The 21,500-nt window shown below is 37.7% G+C and overlaps 1 protein-coding gene across 1 annotated transcript in view; it reads right to left on the reverse strand.

The window, feature by feature from the left end:
* The window catches only part of RPS6KA5 (ribosomal protein S6 kinase, 90kDa, polypeptide 5), a 32,278-nt gene extending 12,114 nt beyond the window's left edge, over window positions 1-20,164 (reverse strand). The window contains exons 1-6 of the mRNA XM_010141293.1: window positions 20,087-20,164; window positions 17,348-17,451; window positions 5,881-6,031; window positions 4,343-4,504; window positions 3,039-3,164; window positions 2,190-2,323 (exon numbers count right to left, since the gene is read on the reverse strand). Coding sequence (XP_010139595.1) covers window positions 2,190-2,323; window positions 3,039-3,164; window positions 4,343-4,504; window positions 5,881-6,031; window positions 17,348-17,451; window positions 20,087-20,131 — 722 coding nt within the window. The 5' untranslated portion in view covers window positions 20,132-20,164. The remainder of the gene's footprint in view (window positions 1-2,189; window positions 2,324-3,038; window positions 3,165-4,342; window positions 4,505-5,880; window positions 6,032-17,347; window positions 17,452-20,086) is intronic.
* Window positions 20,165-21,500: the final 1,336 nt, after the last annotated feature.

Raw genomic sequence — 21,500 nt, forward strand, 5'->3', positions numbered from 1 at the left:
TGTTGTTGTTTAAACTGAAAGTGATTTGAGGTCCTTAAGAAATTGAAAAGCCTCAAATAGTCTTTTCCCCCTAAACTACTATCAGGAGAAGCTGGACCTAGGAAAAAGATGAAAGAGGTTCAGTATCATGAACATAAGCATTTGCAATCTGTGCATGGACTTCTCTGAGAATGTCCACTCTATAAAAAGTTGCCATCTCAGATTTTAAACAGACAATTTAATGAAAAACATGGGAAGCTCTAAAACAGTAACTCAAGCAAGTTTACAGGACTCCACTGTTTCAATGGCCTTCAGACAGAGATAAACCTCAAACTGTTGGATGGAGGCAGGTTCCACGCTACTAACAGACCACCGCCGCAGAGGAACTCCTGATCTGAGCTTTCACCTCAAGTATCATGAAAAGGTTTGTCTAGGTGTAGGATTCACTTTTTTGGCACCTTTGACAGGTAGGAGTGAAAGCTGATTTTGAGGCTAAGAATTTACTAGAAACCTATTATACTTTTAGCAAGAGTTAATAGTGTGGTCCTCAGAGCAACATTATTTAAAGTTTAACAGTTTCTTATTCAAGGCTGGTTTGTATCCAGTCATTCAGAGAGTGGGGTTATAATGCTATCTCTAAATACTACACAAACTGCTCCAATTCCACTCATAGCCTGCAGTCCTAAAAGAGATCTCTGTATACAGACTTCTTACCTTCATTTAGCCTGTTCACCAATATAAAGGAGAAAGAGCAAAAGAACTTGTGAGTGATATTACATCCCTAAATGATTCCTAAATGTTTACTTCTATGGGAAAAATCAATATTAGTTTGCTCACTGTTAGCCAGCAACAAAAAAATCCATTAGCTTATGATGATATGGGAGTTCTGAGCTGCAGATCTGTATGCACCACATAAAAAATTTCGAATGCAGACACAAGGCAAAGACTTCTAGATTAAAATACCCAGTGTAGGTGTGTAATGCATACTACTTGTCTAAGGTCTTATTATAATGAGTAAAATTCTAGTTAATGAATCTTAAGGGTGAACTAGTTCACCATAACATACATACCTAAAGTAGTATTCAGTGGCTTAAGTACAGGAGAGTCTGGAAGACATCAGCCACAAAGACATCTACATAAAATGTAGTAGTTTCAAGACTGATGGGAACTGGAGGACAGATAGGACACCAATGGATGCTAAAAATGGTACTGCATAGATGCCTAGGTTTAAGTTACTGAATTCACTGCTACTGCCTGGCCATTTGAGTCTCTCTGTAGCCTCCACTGATAGTTTTGACTAGGCCTTCATTAATCATGGCAGATCTTGGAAAACTGACTCAGACCCCTACGTTTAGGTGCCTTATTTCTGAATTTATCCTATCCAAAAAAGGAGTGTGACTAAACACTTAAGTCTGATGGACAGTTACTTCTAGAGTTTGGAAAAACAGAGGTACAGCCAAATGTCTTGGAAAAGATATCAACGTGAACTATCATTCTGATAGCAGAATATTTACACTTTGCTGCCAGCATTCTACAACACACTAGGGACATATTTACTAACGAACATTGCAAAATGAAGCTAAAAATTCATCCACTCCTCAAAGAATCCCTTAACTTTATTTTTCTCTGTGCAGAACGTACCAGAGGTATGTATCGTGGAAGAGGACCAGACGGTCCCGATCAAAGCAAGTCAGCTGCTTCCATTGTGGTGTTCTCTTCAGAACATCCAGGAAACAAGATGCAACTTACAACTCCATAGTCTAATTCCATTTTACACACACACAACTAGATCTCAGGCAACCCACACTACTGATCCTTCTTAAGAGCACTACCCTAGGCAATTGATTGGGCTGCTTAGGACAGGGAGCTAGCATAACACTACATTCAGTGCACATATGTCTAAAGGTAGCAGGGCCTTAACCCTACTGTGGTTAGAAGCAAAATAAAGGGAAAATTTGGGTAGAATACAACTAGGAACCAGAAAAGTACTCTTTAGGTTTCTTCTTGTGTCCTTCCCAACAATAACATTGTTTCAAAAGACTCTCAGAATCTTTTAAAGGTCATAAGGTTACGGTAAGTTTCCGCGGATTCTTCAAAAAGGAAATTTTATAGTTATTTCTCCACTTCCAAAAATGTAGCGAACATTATTCTAATCCAGGGGTGACAGTAAGCAAAGAAAATATTTTTATTGTCTTATAGAATATTTATACCTTTTGCTAATTATTTTTACTGCATACTCTTGGCTAGTTTTCTTGTGTAAGCACTTTCGACAAATGGAAAAACTTCCTTCTCCCAATGGTTTCTCTTTCAGATCCAGTTCATAATGATGATAAAATGGAGAGTCCTGTTAGGAAACTGTCTGTATTTAGTTCTGCAGAATACTTTTAGTATACACAGTCAAAGACAAAGAGTAAAGTTTCATGAGAATTTTTAATCTACATTTAAAATTGTAAAGAGTTCTGGTTTTGATAAAATATTATCTTCTATTTAATAAAATATATAAACTTTATTCTAACAATCAAAGAGTAAATCTTATGTTACATTAAACAAACATAATGACTAAAATCATTATTACTACAATACCTTAAGATACAAAATATTCAGACAAGCAAGATCAAAGATGGCTGTACGCACATTTATCCACAAAACTATGTGCTCGTTTGAAGATAACATAACAACATGTGTTCTCATAAGGCTTCACAAAACTATACATGCTTTTGGGCAGATACAGCATACAAGGAATTCTGGTGTAATTAAAGTATCTTCAGAAATATCTACAATGGCTGGCTGAATAAGTACTATCAGGAGTCAAATTACTATTACACTTCATCTTCTAGGAAACTAGACAATCATCTAATTTTTCAGAATAAACTTCAACCACTTCTTAATAATACCACATGCAAATTTTATGCTTGGATCATTTGAGGAACCATTACAGAGAACAGATATATGAATAATGACTATTTTGTAATCTGTAGTCTAGCTTATGATTGCTGCTTTGAAAGTTATATGCAGTTCCAAGTTAACCAAGCTAATTCAGCTCTCGATATTATTATTACCTTCATCATAGCACTTCTGGCAATAGTTGTAGTTCCTGGCCGTTCATCACCCATATAAAACTGAAGTGGATCTACTGTAGCTGCATTGCGTTTAAACAAAATAGAAGGTGCGACAAAAGAATATCCCTATGAAATTAAGAGATCGGAAAAGGGCATGCTTTGAAATTGCTGCACACAAACTATCATACTGCATACAAGACATTGAAAAATTCTTCTGAAACTTCTAAAGAAATCAGAATTTTCATAACAATATAGAAACCATAAAGAGCTCATTAATGGGCAGATATTACTCTGTTCAACGTGAGTAGGTATTGCTGGAATTAGTTATATGATTCTCCACAGTTATAAATAAAACAACAATAATACACAAATCTTGGTAAATAATGCTAAAAATCTGGCTCAGCTACAACTGCTTTGCAACAGCAATAAAGACTTCAAGCTAGCTGGCTTCCCAGAACACCTGTAAGTTAAGGCATGGAAGTTTTTATGTTGTGATGCAAGCATCAAACTATTTTAAATAGCAAGCCAAAATAAGCTTCATATTAACGACTGTTGTATCGTAACAAGAAAAGCTGTGACTACCACTGCAGGATGAATCAGATCGTATTACGACATGCATAAATAGCTTGCTACAGTCACTGCAAATCTAACAACTTCCAAAATATGATGCTATACTCCTGCACACTAAGCAGTAAGGTTCTCAAAACCAGACAATAATAAACAACAGAGCACAAGGAGGGGGAGGCAAGAGAGCAATCTGAACTGCTGTTCACTTCTGCAACTGTGAGACCAAGCTGGCTGCACATGAGCTGTTTCTGCCTGTCTGACATCCAGACTGTGCAGTCTGAAAAGGGATCATTCTTTAATAGTACGGAGGAGAGAGCAAGGAAAGCTTTGTTCTTGATGTGTACACAGTAGCCTAGTAATTTGAGCACTTCTACAGGACATGGAAGACCTACTAGAGCATAATGTGGACATGGGCAAACTACATTGCTGTTGTTGAAGCTGGCAGCCCAGGCTGATGGAGTCAAAATGGCAAGACTAAGGTTATGAAGAATCAATAAAGGACCGACTTCAGTCCAGCAGGCAGGACGTTCAGCTGAGAATAGAGACATACGGAACTTCGTTTGCAGTAGTACTGTTTCCATGTTTCTTATTTTGCAAATGTAGAACAAACAGCCCTGGGAACTGGGTTTGGAAACTACATAGTTAATTCCCAATAACTTAGAAGGAAGGAAAAACACTAGCTACACATGGAATTGTTCAATAAATGATTTTTAAGTTAATGTGAATTCTTAAAATACCTGAAATATTCTTTCTGAAGTCTGAGGGGTTGCTGCAGGAGAATATGTTGGATCCATTTCCGTAAACTCTTCTGCAAAATTACTGACATCCAACTCATCTCTGATTACTGGCTTAAATGGAGCTGGTATTTTTTTGGCAGCTAAATCATCCCAATTCATATTCTAAACCAAAACCAGGAAATCAAGTTTGAATCAAATGGAAATTTAACAGAAACAGATATTGGAAAGAGACAGTTGTCCAGAAACAAACATCCTAACTCCATTTGCTATTTTCCACCGAGATATGAAAAGCATTCAAATTATGACCTGTTAATCTTCTTAGGTAAAGGCAAGAAGTATCATACTTACTTGTAAGTAGACAGAATTCAGTGCGTTTAAAATTATAAAAACCAACACAGAATTTTAGCAGTGGAGAAAAGCCAACTACTTAGCGTGACAGCCCTTAAACTACTTCCTCTATTTCAGAGGAAACAAATTTATGTTTTGGTAAGCCATAGTGCATGCATGCAGTATCTTCTACTTTTCATTGCTGATTTCTAAGCTTAATTACTAATCTCGGCTTCCTGAGCCCCGAGAGCATAATGCCTACGGATTCTTACTTAAATGTATGCCTAGAAGTAGGAAAACATAGATATAGCAGCTATGAGAAAATGACCCAATTACTGGAAAGGAGTGGAATTGAAATGAAGTCAGGAAAAAATGTATCTTCCAAAACAGTGAATAAAGGAAGTTTAAATCTACTTTGTCAGGCTTTCTTACAAGAGGAAGGAAATACAGAAGAGATGAGAAGAAATTCCCAAGTTAAAAAGCCAAAATATTGCCCATGTTGAATGTTTTGATAATTACATTGAAAACAAATATTTGAAACATTTAATTTATACTACCAACCTTAAATACTCCAAGATTTATACCAATTAAAAATTATATTTAACTTCAGAAGCACCAGAAATATGTACTTTGTTTTTTCAAAGAAAGCATACAAACAATTTTAACTGCAATGGATGGAATAGATGTACACAAATCCAATCTTCATCATTTTTTGAAACCAAATGTTAATACACTGAAATTTTAACAGAATTAAAAACTACTAAACAAGACTAAAGATTTAATTAGGGAAAGGAAGAGGCATTTATCACTAATAATGAATTTTATCAATATTAAGATTTTGCTAACAACGTTAGTGGCAAACTTTCTTTAAAAAAAACAAACCACAGTTTCATATCATTATAATTATATGTTATTATTAAATGTTATAATTTAAGCGTTTTCCATTAAACCTTCTGGTTTGAGTAGTGTGTCTTTTGGCTGCTTCAAGGAACAATTAGAAACAGACAGAATACATTAAAAATCTACCGTGCTCTTATAATATGCACAAAATCCGTATACATAAGCACATGGATATTCTTACTAACATTAATGCAATTATTCATGCAATTAACATGCCTCTAAGCTATTCTGTTAACAAAACAGAATTTCTTTAGACTTGGATTTCACAGACCCTATAAGTGGTGTCTGGGGAGTTTTGTTGTTTGTTTTACCTGGAAAAAGGGATGCTGCTTGATTTCATCAGCATCAGTGGGACCACAACCTAGCCTCTTTTTGGGGTCCTTCATCAAAAGACGCTGAATTATATCCTTAGACAGTGCACTCATTTCTTGTGGATAAGGTGGCTCACTTTTTAATATTCTCCTGCAAAACGAACAAAATAACAATTATTTGTTAATTATTTAATGTGTTAAATCAAAGAGTTACCATACTAACGGTAGCATTTAACATTTCACTTAAACTTCTATTGTACCCAAAGACAGGAGGATGACAAAAGAGAAAACAACTTTTTTTTTTTTTAAATAAAGTAAGGTTTGAGGAAACGCACATACATCTTTACGAGATAAATTATGTAACTTAATTCACAAAAGGAAAACAATCCTCACTTCACACATACTAAGCATATTATTCAAAAGAAATCTCATAGCTACGACAGACAGCTTCACAAAGACATCAACTTGATGCCTAAGAGCAGTCAGAAAACTGAAACCAATTCCAATGTTGAAAAGTATTTGGAAATAAAGAGAAAAAAACCCCACACTTGGGCCATTTGATGTTTGCCTGCACCTTGTATATTGCGTGCAGTGCTCAAGCCCTGCTCTCAAAAGAAGGCAGTATAACTGGAAAAGTTTTAAAAGAGAATAACAGGATTAATCGGAAATACAGAATATGTTCCATATGAAAATGTACAAAAAAAGGCAAGGACCCTCCAGTTTAGTGAAAATGGAACTTAAGGGGACTGTGCATAGTGTTCCACCCAAAACAACAAACAGTGAAGAGAGAGTGGATATGGACCTCATTGTCACTTTCAATACAAGAACTAGGAGCTCCAAAAGAAAGCTAGTAGAAGTTCAAAATCTTGGAAATGTTAAGTATTATCACATTTCAATACCTATCTTTTATATGTGTACCTCTTATATAAAGATGAAGTCAAGTTTTCCTTCAATTAGCTTCAATATCTAGACTTGGAATAACAATTCTGAAGAAAAATTGAAAATGCACACACAGACCACACATACCAAAGATGTCAACAGTTTTTAAACAATACACACAGAAAACCCTTCAGCATACAGAATCAGAGAATGGTTGAGGTTGGAAGGACCTATGGAGGTCTGGTCCAACCGCCCTGCTCTGACAGTCACCTAGAGCCAGTTGCCCACAACCATGTCCAGAAGCCTTTTGAATATCTCCAAGGAGGGAGACTCCACCACCTCCCTGGGCAACCTGTGCCAGCGCTTGGTCACCCTCACAGCAAAAAGGTGTTTCCCGATGTGCTGAGGGAACCTCCTGCGTTTCAGTTGGTGCCCCTTGCCTCTGGTCCTGCCACTGGGCACCATTGAAAAGAGCCTGCCTCTCCCTTCTTTGCACCTTCCCTTCAGGTATTTGCACACACTGATGAGACCACTCTGAGCCTTCTCTTCTCCAGTGGAACACTGCCAGCTCTCTCAGCCTTTCCTCATCTGTTCCAGTCCCTTAATTTTCTTAGTGTCCCTTTGCTGGATCTCTCCAGTATGTCTATGTCTCTCTCGTACTGAGGAGATCAGCACTGGACACAGTACTCCAGGTGTGGCCTCACCACTGCTGAGTAGAGACGAAGGATAACCTCCCTCAACATGGTGATACTTTGTCTAATGCAGCCCAGGATATCATTTGCTACCTTTGCCACAAGGGCACATGGCTGGCTCCTGTTCAACTTAGTGTCTATATATCTCTGTGCATTCTACCACTGTGGTGACTTTAGGAAGGATGACATATAGAAGTAGAACTCGAGAGTGCCTCCACTAAAGATAGACTGAAAGACCTTGAAGCTATCAGAGACTGTGAGATTCAAATTATATGAAGTTGTGGCAGAACTAAAATCTTAACTGTTTTATGTCTGAGATAAAAGATAAGTTCTAGAGCACTTTCCTGCATGGTGTCAGAGATTACACATGGACAAGTCAAATAAAAATTTGAAAATGTCTCTGAAAAATGATGCTGAATTGGGATGACTAGTAACATGGGTAATGAATAGAACAAACGAGTACAATTTCCCTGTGCAGCCTCAGAAGATTAATCTCTGTAGTAGTGATGCTGGTAAGTGCTAGCTATAAGATTTCTGCCCATGTCTCAGGCTTCTGATGCAAATACAAACATTCATATAAAAGCGTGAAACAAACTAACTAGGGGAAAGGTTTTTTTATAGAACCCTGCACTGCAAAGTTACTAGAAAATTCTTAGCCAAAAGAAATATTTCTGCAGTTAACACCACTGCTAAATCTCATCCTTCTAGATCACAGATTTCCAGTGACATATTGCATGTCTCCAGTCAGCCTGAGAACTGCGATCAGTTGTATCACTGATGTGGTAACTGAGCAGAGAGTCCCAACGGAGGCTGAGAAAGGTTTATAAGGTCAGTTTTCATATTACTTGACATTCTGCTGTGGGTAAAAACCATTCCTTAAAGTCCTGGGGGAAGGAATCCCCTATAAAGACTGTATTTGTCAAAACAATTAGCATACATATTTTGCAAATAATAGTTTGGTATAACACTGTATTTTACCTAATGGAAAACTTCTGTGGCAACAGCATCAGTAATTCATACCTTCTGCCAAGATTACTGTTTTAAATTATTTCTTTTTATATGCAGAATTAACAATGAAGTGGTATTTTGCTATGTGAAAACCAAGCTATGATTATATTGAGAAGTATCTTCCATCTGTTGATCTTCCCAAAGCCCGCTGCAGAGAAGGCAGCATTTTGCCATGCCGTACAAGCAGCCTCCATGTGAGCTGCATTTATACGTCAGTGACATTCATTCAGAAACACTTTTGAGGTTGACTGATACTATAAAATATTCATGATGCTATTCACTGGTTCACAAAACCACACTGCAGAGGTAGTGAAGAATGAAGCTGATTTCTTTAGAAGTTCCAGGAACTACTTTCAATTATAATGGAACTGAAATATGTGAACATTAATTAGGACAGAAAGCAAGCTGTCAGGAAAAAAAACCCCATATGGTCTCTCACAACACGTGAGAACGGAAATTGGTGAAGACTAATCAAGTAGCTTGATCAAGTAAAGGGAGTCTGGCTTCACTAGTGCAACACTACCGGAGTGTTGTACTAAAGGGTAAATCACTCAGGGCTCTAACAGTAGCCCATAAAGTGCTCAGAGGAAGGAAGCTGCATTCACCAAAGTTCTTCCTGGAATGTCTGTTCTTCTGCAAAGAAGCTACAGCCTTTAGCATCAACCTTCCTTTCTTCTTCTGAATCGCCTCTTGGACGTTTTATGTTTACATGGTCCAATAACAGCAACAGAAGTAAGCAGGAAGAATTAAGTTTCCCAAGTGGCAGCTGTGGTCAAAGCTGCTGAAGAACTACTCTGCTGTATTTTCCGCTTCTCCTACCTTACCCCTCTGAGCTGCAATGAGCTGAGATTATCTCTGCTGATGAGCGCACTTTGACTGCACTGAAAACACTTTAAGAGAAATCATCCCTTGCACAGCTCAAGATTATCACTTTGAAAACCAAGATCATTTCCATCTTAGCATTCTCTATGGCAGGTGCTAGGACCTAACCCCATTGGTACTGTTTTTCAGGAACTTAAGCTCTGAGAAGTTTCTCCCATGAATGCTACAGTCCCAGAGCATACACAATAATGCGAAAGACATCCTACTGAATGATAAGGAGATGCTTTATCTTCAGTGAGTGGAAGATAACAGTAGGGAAATTATGCTCCTCCTCTTTACCAGTATCTTCAGAGTCACTCCTGTGTAATAGGTCCAGGCTGCTGTGCCTGACTAGTCAGCCAAGGAACTCGCTGATTTTGTTATGAAAAATTCATAGCTGCCACTACCGATCTATGCTAGCTCAGAGTTTAAAAATTACACAGACTGACCACAGGTTTCTTACCTGTTCTTTACCAAAGCAGCAGAGATAGGATACGTTTGTTGCCTGAATAAAACGTCTTTCTACAGAAGGCATAGTATTTTAAATCAACCAGAAACGCAAAAACCATGTGCCAGAGGTTTATGCTACAAGGTCAGTCTAAAGAGAAATTGAAGAGGATTCTGACCTTGTTCATTCAAAGGTGATAATCTTAAGGACTTAAGCAGAAATGCCCTTGCAATGCTCAGTAAAGGCCTTGTAAAGACAAACAGCTTCACTGGGAAACAGCAGATTGCTCCCAGTGGTTAAGATAAAATGAACGGGGGAAAATATACCATTAGTCAGAAGCTGAAGGATATTTTTTTAATTCTTCTTTTTAATTCACTCTGTAAACAGCTAAACCAGTAAATTCTGATGCACTGTGTAGCTGAGAAAAATCCAATTTATGTCAAAGAATATGAAAACATCTATTAACAACAGGACCAGTTGGCAATTTGAATTGACTAGTTTGATCAATTTATCTTTTAGCATTGGACTGACGCATCTTTAAACTATATTGTAAAAACTGCTCTTAAATCCACTGAGTAATCATTGTGAGAAGTAAAGCATAATAATCTATGGAAAACTAAATAAAGATTGGGTTCTTGAACAAATTAACGCCAATTCATTACTGGAAACCATAACTATGTAACTTGGTAAAATAGTAACAGTGAGAAATGAAACTAATTATAATGGAGAAGAACAAAACAGTTTAGGAAGTGGTAACCATTAGATAGCAACCAAACAAAGTTTAAACACTGGAAACCCCAGAGCTAGACACAGTACTCCAGGTGGGGTGTCTCACGAGAAAAGAGTAGAGGGGCAGAATCACCTCCCTCAACCTGCTGGCCATGCTTCTTTTGATGCAGCCCAGGAGGCAAATGGGCTTTCTGGGCTGTGGCTCATTCAGTTTTTCATCCACTGACACCCTCAAGCCCTTCTCTGCAGGGCTGCTCTCAATCCATTAATCGCCCAGCCTGTATTTCTGTTTGGGATTGCCCCAACCCAGATACACCCCTTTGCACTTGGCCTTGTTGAACCTCATGAGTCACAGGCCCACCTCTCAAGCCTGTCAAGGTCCCTGTGAACGGCGTCCCTTCCATACAGCACACTGACTGCACCACACAGGTTGGCGTTGTCAGCAGACTTGCTGAGGGTGCACGTGATCCCACTCTCCATGTTGCCAACAAAGATGTTAAACAGCACCAGTCGCAGCACTGCCTCCTGATGAACACCACATATGCAATACAGAGATGGAAGCCACCTTTCACCCTCCACTGTGATTAGCCTGAAAGCAGATGCCTGAACCTGACTGTGGAAAAGATGATAAAACACCGAAAGCGCAGAACCAGAAGCTGTTTTTGCTTCCACTAGTTAAAAGCCACAATTCGATCACGAAAAACTGAACAAATCACCATAGTTGTCCAATAGAAACATGAGGTTTATGCTAGAACTGTTACTATAGTCTATGATAAGCGCCCTCAGAATTGTATTATAAGCATCACCAAAAAGATGCATACTCATCCTGATGTTCAGGGAATAAGACAAAGCAATCCCAAGCTGTAACCCTGTTAAAGGGCAGAGGAACAAGCTTCTAAAGCAGAGTTTTCACCATCACATTTGATAATGACTCTACTGAATACCCTGTCATCTCAGGACTAATAATGCCAGATTCTGCTTTGAGCAGTCAGATCTGTATATGCATCCCCAGTTCTAGGCAAGTCTGAGACTTTGATGCAATACTTATGACTTGCATAAAACCATTTGCTTTACTGAAAGGTTGAAGAGATCATAGCAGAGTCACTGATGTGATCCACAAAGTCTAGCATCAAATGGTTTCCTTCACATGGCAGAAATTTCCATTGCTACATGTTAGAAAAGCTTCGTTACATTATGTCTGCCAGTTCCTGGACTCCTGTACATTTTAAGTAGACAGTTATAAGCTCTACGATTAAATTTCAAAAGACGCCATGCAAATTACAAGTTGGATTTAATGACCGCTCTGTTCTTTAAACTCTAGCAGTCACTACAGTCTTCACAGGCAGGGAATAAAGAAGGGAATCCCAGTATACACCTGCTATGCATCTTCCCAACAGTTTTAGCAAGAAAAGGTTTCTTGCACAATCACGGACAAAGTATCTTCACAGCATCCGACAGATGGTCAAATTTCAACCATCCTCTATGAAGTGTATCTCAAGTCTAACCAATTAAGTCAAATAAAAGAGCATAGGCTGCTATTAGCATTAGCTTGGTAACACTTCTACAGATTATTTTACAGATTTATATAGGTACAAAAAAGTTATTTGTCTTTTCTAACCCCAAAGCTGGTACAATTTTCTAAGCTGCTTCAAAACAGCAAAATAATACTCTAAAAACTTCACGCTCATTTAAAATCCCTGTATGTGTGTCACTATTCCACGGGCATCCCCTTGTCGTAGGGAAGGAGCTTGCGTGCCCTTGAGGTTGAGAGCTGTGCTGGTGGTGGCATGTGCCTCCGGTGGGGTCTCCCAAGCCAGACAGGTCTCAACTGAAGGGTCAGACACAGTGTGTCCACGGGTAGGATGGGCTCACTAGCCTTCGGGCACCATCCTAGGAGAAGGACAACTCTGACTCCAAACCCGGGCAGATGGAGCTTGTTTAGCCTTGTAAGGCATCCATCATCTACGAGAAGGACGCTCTAACCAAACCTACAACCCGAGGACTTCACTGTCACCGTCCAAGCTTGCTAGGCCCTGGCAGATGAACCTCAGGTGTAAAGGGTGGGGCCAGTTCCACGCACACTGCGCCTCACCTAAAAAAAAAAATCCACTGCACAGGCCCAAAGGGTTTACTCACATTCGCAAAGCCCTGTAGTGACAGCCAAGGCCCTGGCAGATGAACCTCAGGTGTAAAGGGTGGGGCCAGTTCCACGCACACTGCGCCTCACCTAAAAAAAAAATCCACTGCACAGGCCCAAAGGGTTTACTCACATTCGCAAAGCCCTGTAGTGACAGCCAAGGGACACAACGCAGAAAGAACCGTGCCTCAACTATACCACCAAGGAGACCTTCTGCTGTGCTCTTTGCAACCGGTCTTGCCTGTCCCGCATTGGCCTTTTCAGCCATCAGTGCACTTGCAGTAAGCATAGGGAAAGCTCTTCCCAAATCTTCGCTCGTGAAGCCAAGCCATGATGATGATGATGATGTGTGTCAAGACACCCAAAAGTCACCACTCTAAAATGGATTTGCTGACTTAAGTGAGCACTACAAATCACTCACAAACTGAAAATACTGTGTGTGTAATAAAACCAAGATATTGCCTATGCTTTTACAGGATGGGTCAAATCCACAGCTCTGCAGCAATGGAATCCTAGAATTCTCAAAAATGAAAGAACGGTTTGGGAAGTAAAGAGAAGAAAGAGGAGAGGGCGTACTAGAAAAGGAGAGGTACTCAAAATAATTCTGTGAAAAAAATTTATTAAGATTACTAATGCATAACACAAAGCACATGGACAAAAAGTCTTCAGAGACAGAGTCAGAGACATAAGGGAAAATAAAGTACGCACTACTTAAGTTGCACTTGCCATAAAAGTCCACAATCTTGTAAAAAAATTTATACTAAAAGAACCGAATACAATCTCTCATCAGAAAGAGTAAAAAAGATACAAAGCACCCAGTAACTATTTCTGACAGAAGAACTGAACTGTCCATTAAAGAGAGATTTTAGAACAAAACTTTGTGCTCAGTTGTAACAGCAGAGAGACATTGTGCCACACAGGGAATAAAGTTATCTAAACCCATCTAAGATTACCTCCCACCTAGGTAAAATAAAAGAAAGACCTGGATTCATTGAGAAGACAATTTTTTTTCCTTATACTTGGAAAAATCAAAGGCCATGGAAACTATGCTTTCAGGTCTTGTGACTGAGTAAGAGAAAACTAAATTCTCCCAGTCTACTTGGAGACTTTAACAACTGGCAAGTTAAAACATATCTAGGTCAGGGAATACAATTGCTGTTTAGAATAACTTTGCCATCAAGAAAAAGCTTTGTATCAACTCACATCTCTGTGCTAGCGATTTCATTACCACTGCCAACCGTAAATATCTGATGAACTTATCTGCAATTCAGTTTTTCATCAGTTTAGAGAGGAAATGAAACTAGAAAGATCAAAGATAGTCACACAGAAAATTTGGAACCTATTTATTTATAGGTTTAAAATCATCTGGAGTCTGCAACTTTCTATAAATAAAATGTTATAGAAAAGGCTGCAGACATCACTGAAAGAATTATATATAAAAAAAGGACTTTAAGAGTAAATTGCAAATGTATCCTCAGTGACAAAAATATCAAAGAAAAAAGGAATTAAGTATCATATCTTCTAGGAAAGAAAGGCTTAGGATAAAGACAGGTACTGAAAATTCAGCTGTTTCTTGAAAGAGCTAGAGATAAATACAAGGAGGGTGTCCTGGTCTGAGCTGGAACAGAATAATTCTGTTCAGTGATTTTACTTCCCAGCTCAGTCTCTAACTGACTGCACTTTCTGAAGTTAATGGCATATTTTTGCAGAAAGCATCTGCTTCTAGCAGTGACAGCGCTTGATGTTTACAGTTACTACCAGAGATTGGTGCGCACAAAGGCTCTTGCTTATACCTTCTCCTCAGCCAACCCAGGTCACTGCTCAATCCTGTGTACCATGGTGGGGGTGCAGTGAGAGGCTGCACCTGTGGGGAGGAGCAGACAGGTGACCCTACACTGACCAACAAGGTGTTCCATCCCATAGATGTCATATTCATATAAAGCTGAGGGATCACAACAGTCAAGCTCCCCTCTTCAATGGCCAGCATCCAAGGAAGACTCTTTCTGTTCTACCTTCAATCTCAATCCATAAATTCCAGAATCCAGTTCTGGAATTCAGCTTCTGCATCCAGTTCCTATCTTCCACTGAGTCCAGCCTGGCCTTCCCCAATGTCTGCCCTCAGCATCAGTAGGAACAGTGATGTGATTGCCATCAGGGGGGTTGGGCTCCGTATTGGTATTGTAGTCACAATTCTGTGTGACTACACATTTCTATGTGACTATTTTCATTATAGCAGTTTTAATTTTCTTTCCCAATCCATAAACCTCTCTCCCTTACTCTTCCCCTTTGGGGAGGGAGGCAGGTAATAGAAAGCATCTGGCCAGCCCAGCCCTAACTCGTGAGAGAGGGCATTTCTGAAAAGCCATGAATATGGTAACAAGCATTTCTAAATTCAACAAGCTAGCATGTTGGGAAGGTCAGATCATTTCTTTCAGGCATTCTCTCAAAAAAGTAGCTCAACAGCTTCCCAAGAGGCAGCTTGGGAAGTCCCCTTCAATCCCTAAAAACAGGTTTTTTTTCCATCTTCTCTGAAATGTACTTCTGCTCCCTACTCTTCTCACCCACAGCATGGGCTGCAGGAGCACCACAGTCTGCTCATTTCTCACGATCTAATCTGCCTGCTCTACCCTACCCCTCAGGGAAAGCCCCAAACACACACCTGTTGCTCCCCAAGGCATGCAGCAACCACCATTTCCAAGAATGTTCCACATGACTCGGTGTGGCAACCACGACAGAGAGAACAGCAACGTTCTCATATGCTCAGCCACACTCTTAAAAGGAGCATAACTCATTACACAACAAACTGCTAACACGCAAAAGTGATGTCACTGAGCACAGAGATTGCTATCAATGAAAAGGATTCAGAAACCATGGGTCTTATGAGTACCAAAATAACAGAAGACAGATGAAATCCAATTTAAAATGCAGTCATACAGTTGGGACTAGTGAGATTTCAGCTCTAAACTAGCGGCTTATCAGTTTTAAGTGACAGAAAAGGAGAAAGAATTAGATCTATCAGTCCATCACTGGCATCAACAAGAGGAACCCCCCAATAAAGGAAACAATATCTTTTTCTTCATATAGTGAATTATTACTTCCACTAAAGAAGATCCTCTTGAAACTTCAACAAGGAATAAATTGTCCATGCATAAGAAAGAACACCAGAAAGTGAATTAAGAAAAGGCTTTTTCAGGACACAGGAAGACTGGGGAACATCTTTAAATACAGAAAACTAAAAATTTACCTTTTAAATGTATCAGATCGAAAGCTGAAAGACTACAGGATTGATGTCTATAAATGTGCAGCATAAACACCATCCAGAACAAAAGCATAGCAAGCAACAACAGTGAACTTGCCACAACTGAATTTCGATCAGAAATTATGCTATTAGCCATCAGAGGATGGATGTTAGCAATCTTGTAGGTTCTCAGCTTTGAATTTAATCTTAAATTAACAGAAAATCTGTGATAATAAAGAGCAAATAAGGACCTACCAAAACACAGTCCAATCCTATAGAATACACATCTAACAAGTTCCCAAGCTTTTGGAAAAAAATGTATCTGTAAAATTTAGGTCAAGATTCTCTCTATAAAATTGGTAGCTCCTTTAGAGTACCATTTAGTAACTCTTGGGAGTCAAAGAATTCGGACACAGCGTAAGTAAGAGGTCTACACAATTTCTAACCTTAAATAAGTCAAAAAGATTTAATTTAATTCCATCATAATGACCAAGAGGGTGAAATCTTGAGTTGTGTTAATGGATTCCCCTCCAATCAATGTATTTTTGAAAATGGCCCTTTAAGTTTCCTGTTCTGGCAGAGACCTAGAAAACAAACAGGTCTCAACCTTCCAAGAAATTGCCTGAATTTTTAGCTTTTATTAGAAGCAAAATAAATTATCTAAATAGTTTATTTATCTTCTGCTGCCTATTAGAACCTCAAATATCAAATGATTTCAGGTGAGGGTCAGAATCATGGTAATACATTTGAATAGGAGCAAGAATATTCTTAGTTTGGAGACTGGACATACAAGCTGATCTGGACAGCAGTTACTAACTTGTGCAATTTAAGTCCTCATCTCCCTGCTCTAAGAGAAATTTCTTGCAAAAGAAATCCAGTTATAGGAAATTATCATTTTGGGGGAAGATTTCAGTGATGTGTTTTGGGTAAGCTTATTACTTCATCTTTCGAAAATGCTCCAAGATCGCTTTCTTCGTTTTATCTTATACACTAATAAAATAAATATTACCTGTGACAAAAAGGTGGGAGTAGGGTACATCCCATCACTTTAAATCTGTAATTTGATGGAGTGATCTAGCAAGAGTTGACAAAAGTCTCTCTAGCTATTTTTCATTATGTATCAATATTTTGAATGTAATAATACTATTTACATTTAATTTCATATTTCATTTGACTTCCTATTCAACAGTAAACAGGCAACAGGGCTGAATATCTACAAAGCTGTGGTTCCACTGTAGTTTAAACAAAACAGGTCTTTCATAAAGGTCAGCTCTATTATTTTAATAAACTGCTGAGGTTAATAAAACCTACCTGCTTTCAGATGTCACCCTGTTCGACAGAACTGGAGCATCTAAAATACTACCCTGGTGGCACTTTCTTCCTAAGTTTTATATTAAAACTCTCACAAAATACGTATTATGGCATAAGCATCACTTCGTGAGCAAGCAGGTATACTTTATTGTTTTGAAACTTACCTAGAAATCTCTGCTTGAGAATTCTTTTCTCCATCAACTGTAAATGGTGATGCTCCAGTTAATAATTCATACATAAGAACACCAACACTCCACCAATCAACAGCCTATTGAACAAAAATAATTATGTATGTTATGACAGGTTGAAGTAAAACTGTTTAACAAAAGAAGGAACAAAACAATGCACCCAGGAAGCAACTAGCAAAGAAAGAGTCCACCCATCAATACAAAGGCAAATCTGGATACGATAATGCATAAACAATTGCAGTATTGATAGGAGTTATTTTCTACGATAAAATAATTTTATTTTCAAATCTCTCCACGTAGCATCTTCAACTAATTTCTCAAGCTGAACTCTTTCCACTGACTACTAAAGGTTTTCTTTGACTTTTTTTCTCTCCAGAATTAGTTTTTATTTTTACATTGTGAAGTGGTAAGAACTCTAAAACATACTCAAAATAACAGTAGAAGCTAAGCCTTGCTAAGAAGTAGTGGAACCTGAGCTTTTAGGAACTTCAGAATGAGACTAAATAACTTTCAAAAAGCACAGTTTAAGAGTACAGGTTACAGTCAATCAGGGGACCTGAAAATGCTATGGAATTTCATCTTGTATTACTTGGTAACAATATGATCTTTAGCTTTCCATATACTAATATTATTCATATCTCCGATACCTTACAACTTACAAAATATTTCTCTCTTTCAAAAGAAAAGATGCTACTATGAATAACAAAAGGAAGAAGTTCAGTCATTTCAACAAAATTAATTTTACTACAGGTGTTCGAACTTCTCAGTTTTACTTCCATAAAATCTGTGAATCAATGAAACTGAAGTTCTGCTTTCCTTACGTTGACAGAATTAATCCAATACAGGAAGACAGTCTGTGAAATGATGACAATTTGACCTCAATATTTTAGGTTTTCTTCTTCAAGATTATTCATATATTCAGCCAAGAGTGTCTAGAAGAACTAGCTGAAGAAGTCTCTGTCATGTTAGTAATTATCTCTGCAAATACACAACGATCAGAGAAAATGCCAAAGAAGGATTTTTCTTGGTATGTGTTTTTCCAAAAGAAAAGGAGGATCTGCAGAATCAGAAGTCAAATTTAAAAAAAATAAATACTGAAATACAAGAGCAAGTCCTTTAGACACATACAGATGCCTAGAAAAGATTACAAATCAAAACCACCGATTAATGAGCACAGTATACTAAAGCAATCTCATTTTGTCTATTTTTAAATAAGATCTTTGAGTTGCTAGATACACAGTAAGTATGAAATACACTAAAAACCTTCCAACACTGTATCACGTGACATTGCCAATGGTGAGGCAAAGGGTGTGTGGTATAAGCAGTTACCATCACACAGGTAACTGCAAAAATCCCTCTTATTTATCAGCTAACATTTGCTATCAAATTGTGAAGCTATTTCTTATAGAATACTCTATGGTTCTACACTACATCTAATCAAAGGTAACAGAACAGAGATTCCTCTAAATCAGCAACAATATTGAATCTGTAAGCACTTGAGAAGACAGAATCACAATTTGAAGTGACTGACACATTGGAGAGATGCCCTGAAACTGGCAAGACTAAACTAAGAAATAGAGTGCAGGCAAGAGCTTCAATTCATAAGTTCATATAAAAACATTTTTATAAATGACTAGGCAAGAAGTACCCTAGAAAAAGAAGCAGAAATTATAGTGGAATACAAAGTACGTTTGAGACAATAACTAAGCAAAAAGAAAAGGCACATGCTATTTTGTTTAACAGAAGAATCAGGGAGGTCATCATTCTGCTGTAGTCAAACTGCCAACTCTTAGATGAAACACTGTGCCCACTACAGTACTCCCTATCTGAAGAAATATACAGGCAAATTCAGACCAGAAGAGAAGCAGAATGCATATAGAAAAAGAACCTTCTCAGATAAATGGTGAACTAAGTCCATTTAAGTCTACAAAAAGAAGATGGGGGGTGACATAACATTTGCCAATGCTTTAAATGTTGTAAGAGGAACTGCAATCAACTAGATTTCATGACCCCCCACAGAAAAACAAGCCAACTCTACAAATGAGTCAAGTCTACAGAAAGAACTCCTCGAGATTAAATACTCTCCAAAACCTCTCTGTATAGTGAGCAATCAGAATAATCCACACAGGAATATTGTAAAATTCTCTGGAGGAGTATGGCAGTTTTTGTTTCAAATATCACCTGGGAATCATAATTGTCTTGATCTTTCCCACCAATTACTGACAATAACTCATAATAAGACTTGATTCTCAAGGTAATGGAATTAATTTTTATAATCTCAGAATATTTATAACATTAATAACCCACTCCATACTTTAAGAACGATAATAGATTTCCTTTATGTACAATTAAAAAAAAAATATCAGAATTAGGCACAAAACAGTAATTTTTCCACTCTCAACTGAATAAGTTTTTTATTTAAAAGGATGTGTCAGCTAAGGTGTTTTTGGTCCCTCTGAGCGTTTAAAACAAATTTTGAACAGAACACTAATGAGCCTCAATACCTTTATAAATATGCCTTTTACTTAAGAATAAATACTGAAAATACATCATATTGATGTTTTTAAATACAAGCAAAAATCTGTTTTAGGACAACCTGAAATAAGAAATGTTTAAATTACACACTATCACATTTTACAAAAAACTCTCAAGCTGAGCAATAGAGTTCCCTAAGGAATTTATTTCTTTTCAGTAATAAACTTCGATAGAACTTACCTTATCATGTCCTGTATCTCCTCCTCTTACAATATCTGGAGCCATGTATTCTATTGTTCCACAGAAAGAATATGCTCTCTCATTCTAGCAAAAAAAAGAAAATAAAATTCAAGTCAAATGATTATATTGTACAAATCATAGGGGACAGATATGACTAATAGTTCCAAGATGCTGGCAGCAATTCTTCTCCAAATAGCTCAGAACTGCTAGCTAAATCATATGTAGAGATGATCACATAATGCTAAAGAACATTTACAATCTTCTACAAAAAAAAATAAAACATCATAGGTTTGTGTGGCAGTCTAAAATAAACACATAAACACTAATGAATTGTTATTTTTAAAAACCTTCCCGTAAGTCTAAATGTTCTATACATTTCAGAACTACACAAGATTCCCCAAGGTAACACAGACACACATTCTGAAGGCTGCAATATCAATACTCTAGACAACAAATGAAACCTTTCCATTAAAAAGACCATTTCATTGTAAGATGTACAATTTGACTAAGTTGGATACAAGATCCTTTGGGTTCCCCACATTCAGGAATTTATTATGACCTCTAGAAAAGTAATTTTATTTTGCAAAATACACATATAAAATTAACCCACAATGTTCTCTCAAGAAGAGACTTGGAGAGAGACAAGAGAGAAAGAGAAAGGCAGACAGAGTTGTAAATCTAATTTTGTTCTACACACTGAAGTTATTGTCTTGATTATTGAAAACTAAGCTGCTTTCACAAGCATGTATAATTGTTCCCTGTTAGCGATTTACCTTTGAGGTCAACATGAGGTCATGCTGTACCTTGCTAATGACGAAAGCACATGTGTTTGGGCCATGCAACATTGTTCCTCCCTTATCCTTCAAGCTTCTAGCATTTTGGGGAGAGATCCTGATAGGTCCTTTAAAGAAGAGTGTTCAAAAAAGCAAATATTTCAAAAGTCAGGTTTTACATACGTAGATTCAGATTTGGAGTTTAAAACAGGTGCTATATAAGAGAAAGTACTACACTAATGAGAGAAATCTTCTAAAAGTAGAAATAATGCTCAGTGCTACCCTGAGGCATAAAAAAAAAATTGAACAGTCCAACAGCATATTATTCAACTGAATTTATTAAAATACATATACTGTGACTGGTTTGGGGGAGTAGAATTCTCAGTTCAAAATAGTTACAGGTCTCATTATGTTCAAATATTAACTTGAAATAATAACTTCTGAGACAACCATAAAATAATAAACTTCTTATGATTCCACTTTCTTTTTTCAACATCTACCTCTTCTCTTTATGTTTTCCAGTACCTGTTATCTAAAGGAAAACTAGTGATAAAAAGCAAAATAAAAACAAAAAAATGCAGAAATTCTTAGGCCTCCATCCTGGCATCAGCCAGTTGGAAACTATTCATACATCCCCCTGT

The sequence above is a fragment of the Buceros rhinoceros genome, unplaced genomic scaffold, assembly GCF_000710305.1.
Source record: "Buceros rhinoceros silvestris isolate BGI_N320 unplaced genomic scaffold, ASM71030v1 scaffold10910, whole genome shotgun sequence".
Classification (NCBI taxonomy): Eukaryota; Metazoa; Chordata; class Aves; order Bucerotiformes; family Bucerotidae; genus Buceros; species Buceros rhinoceros.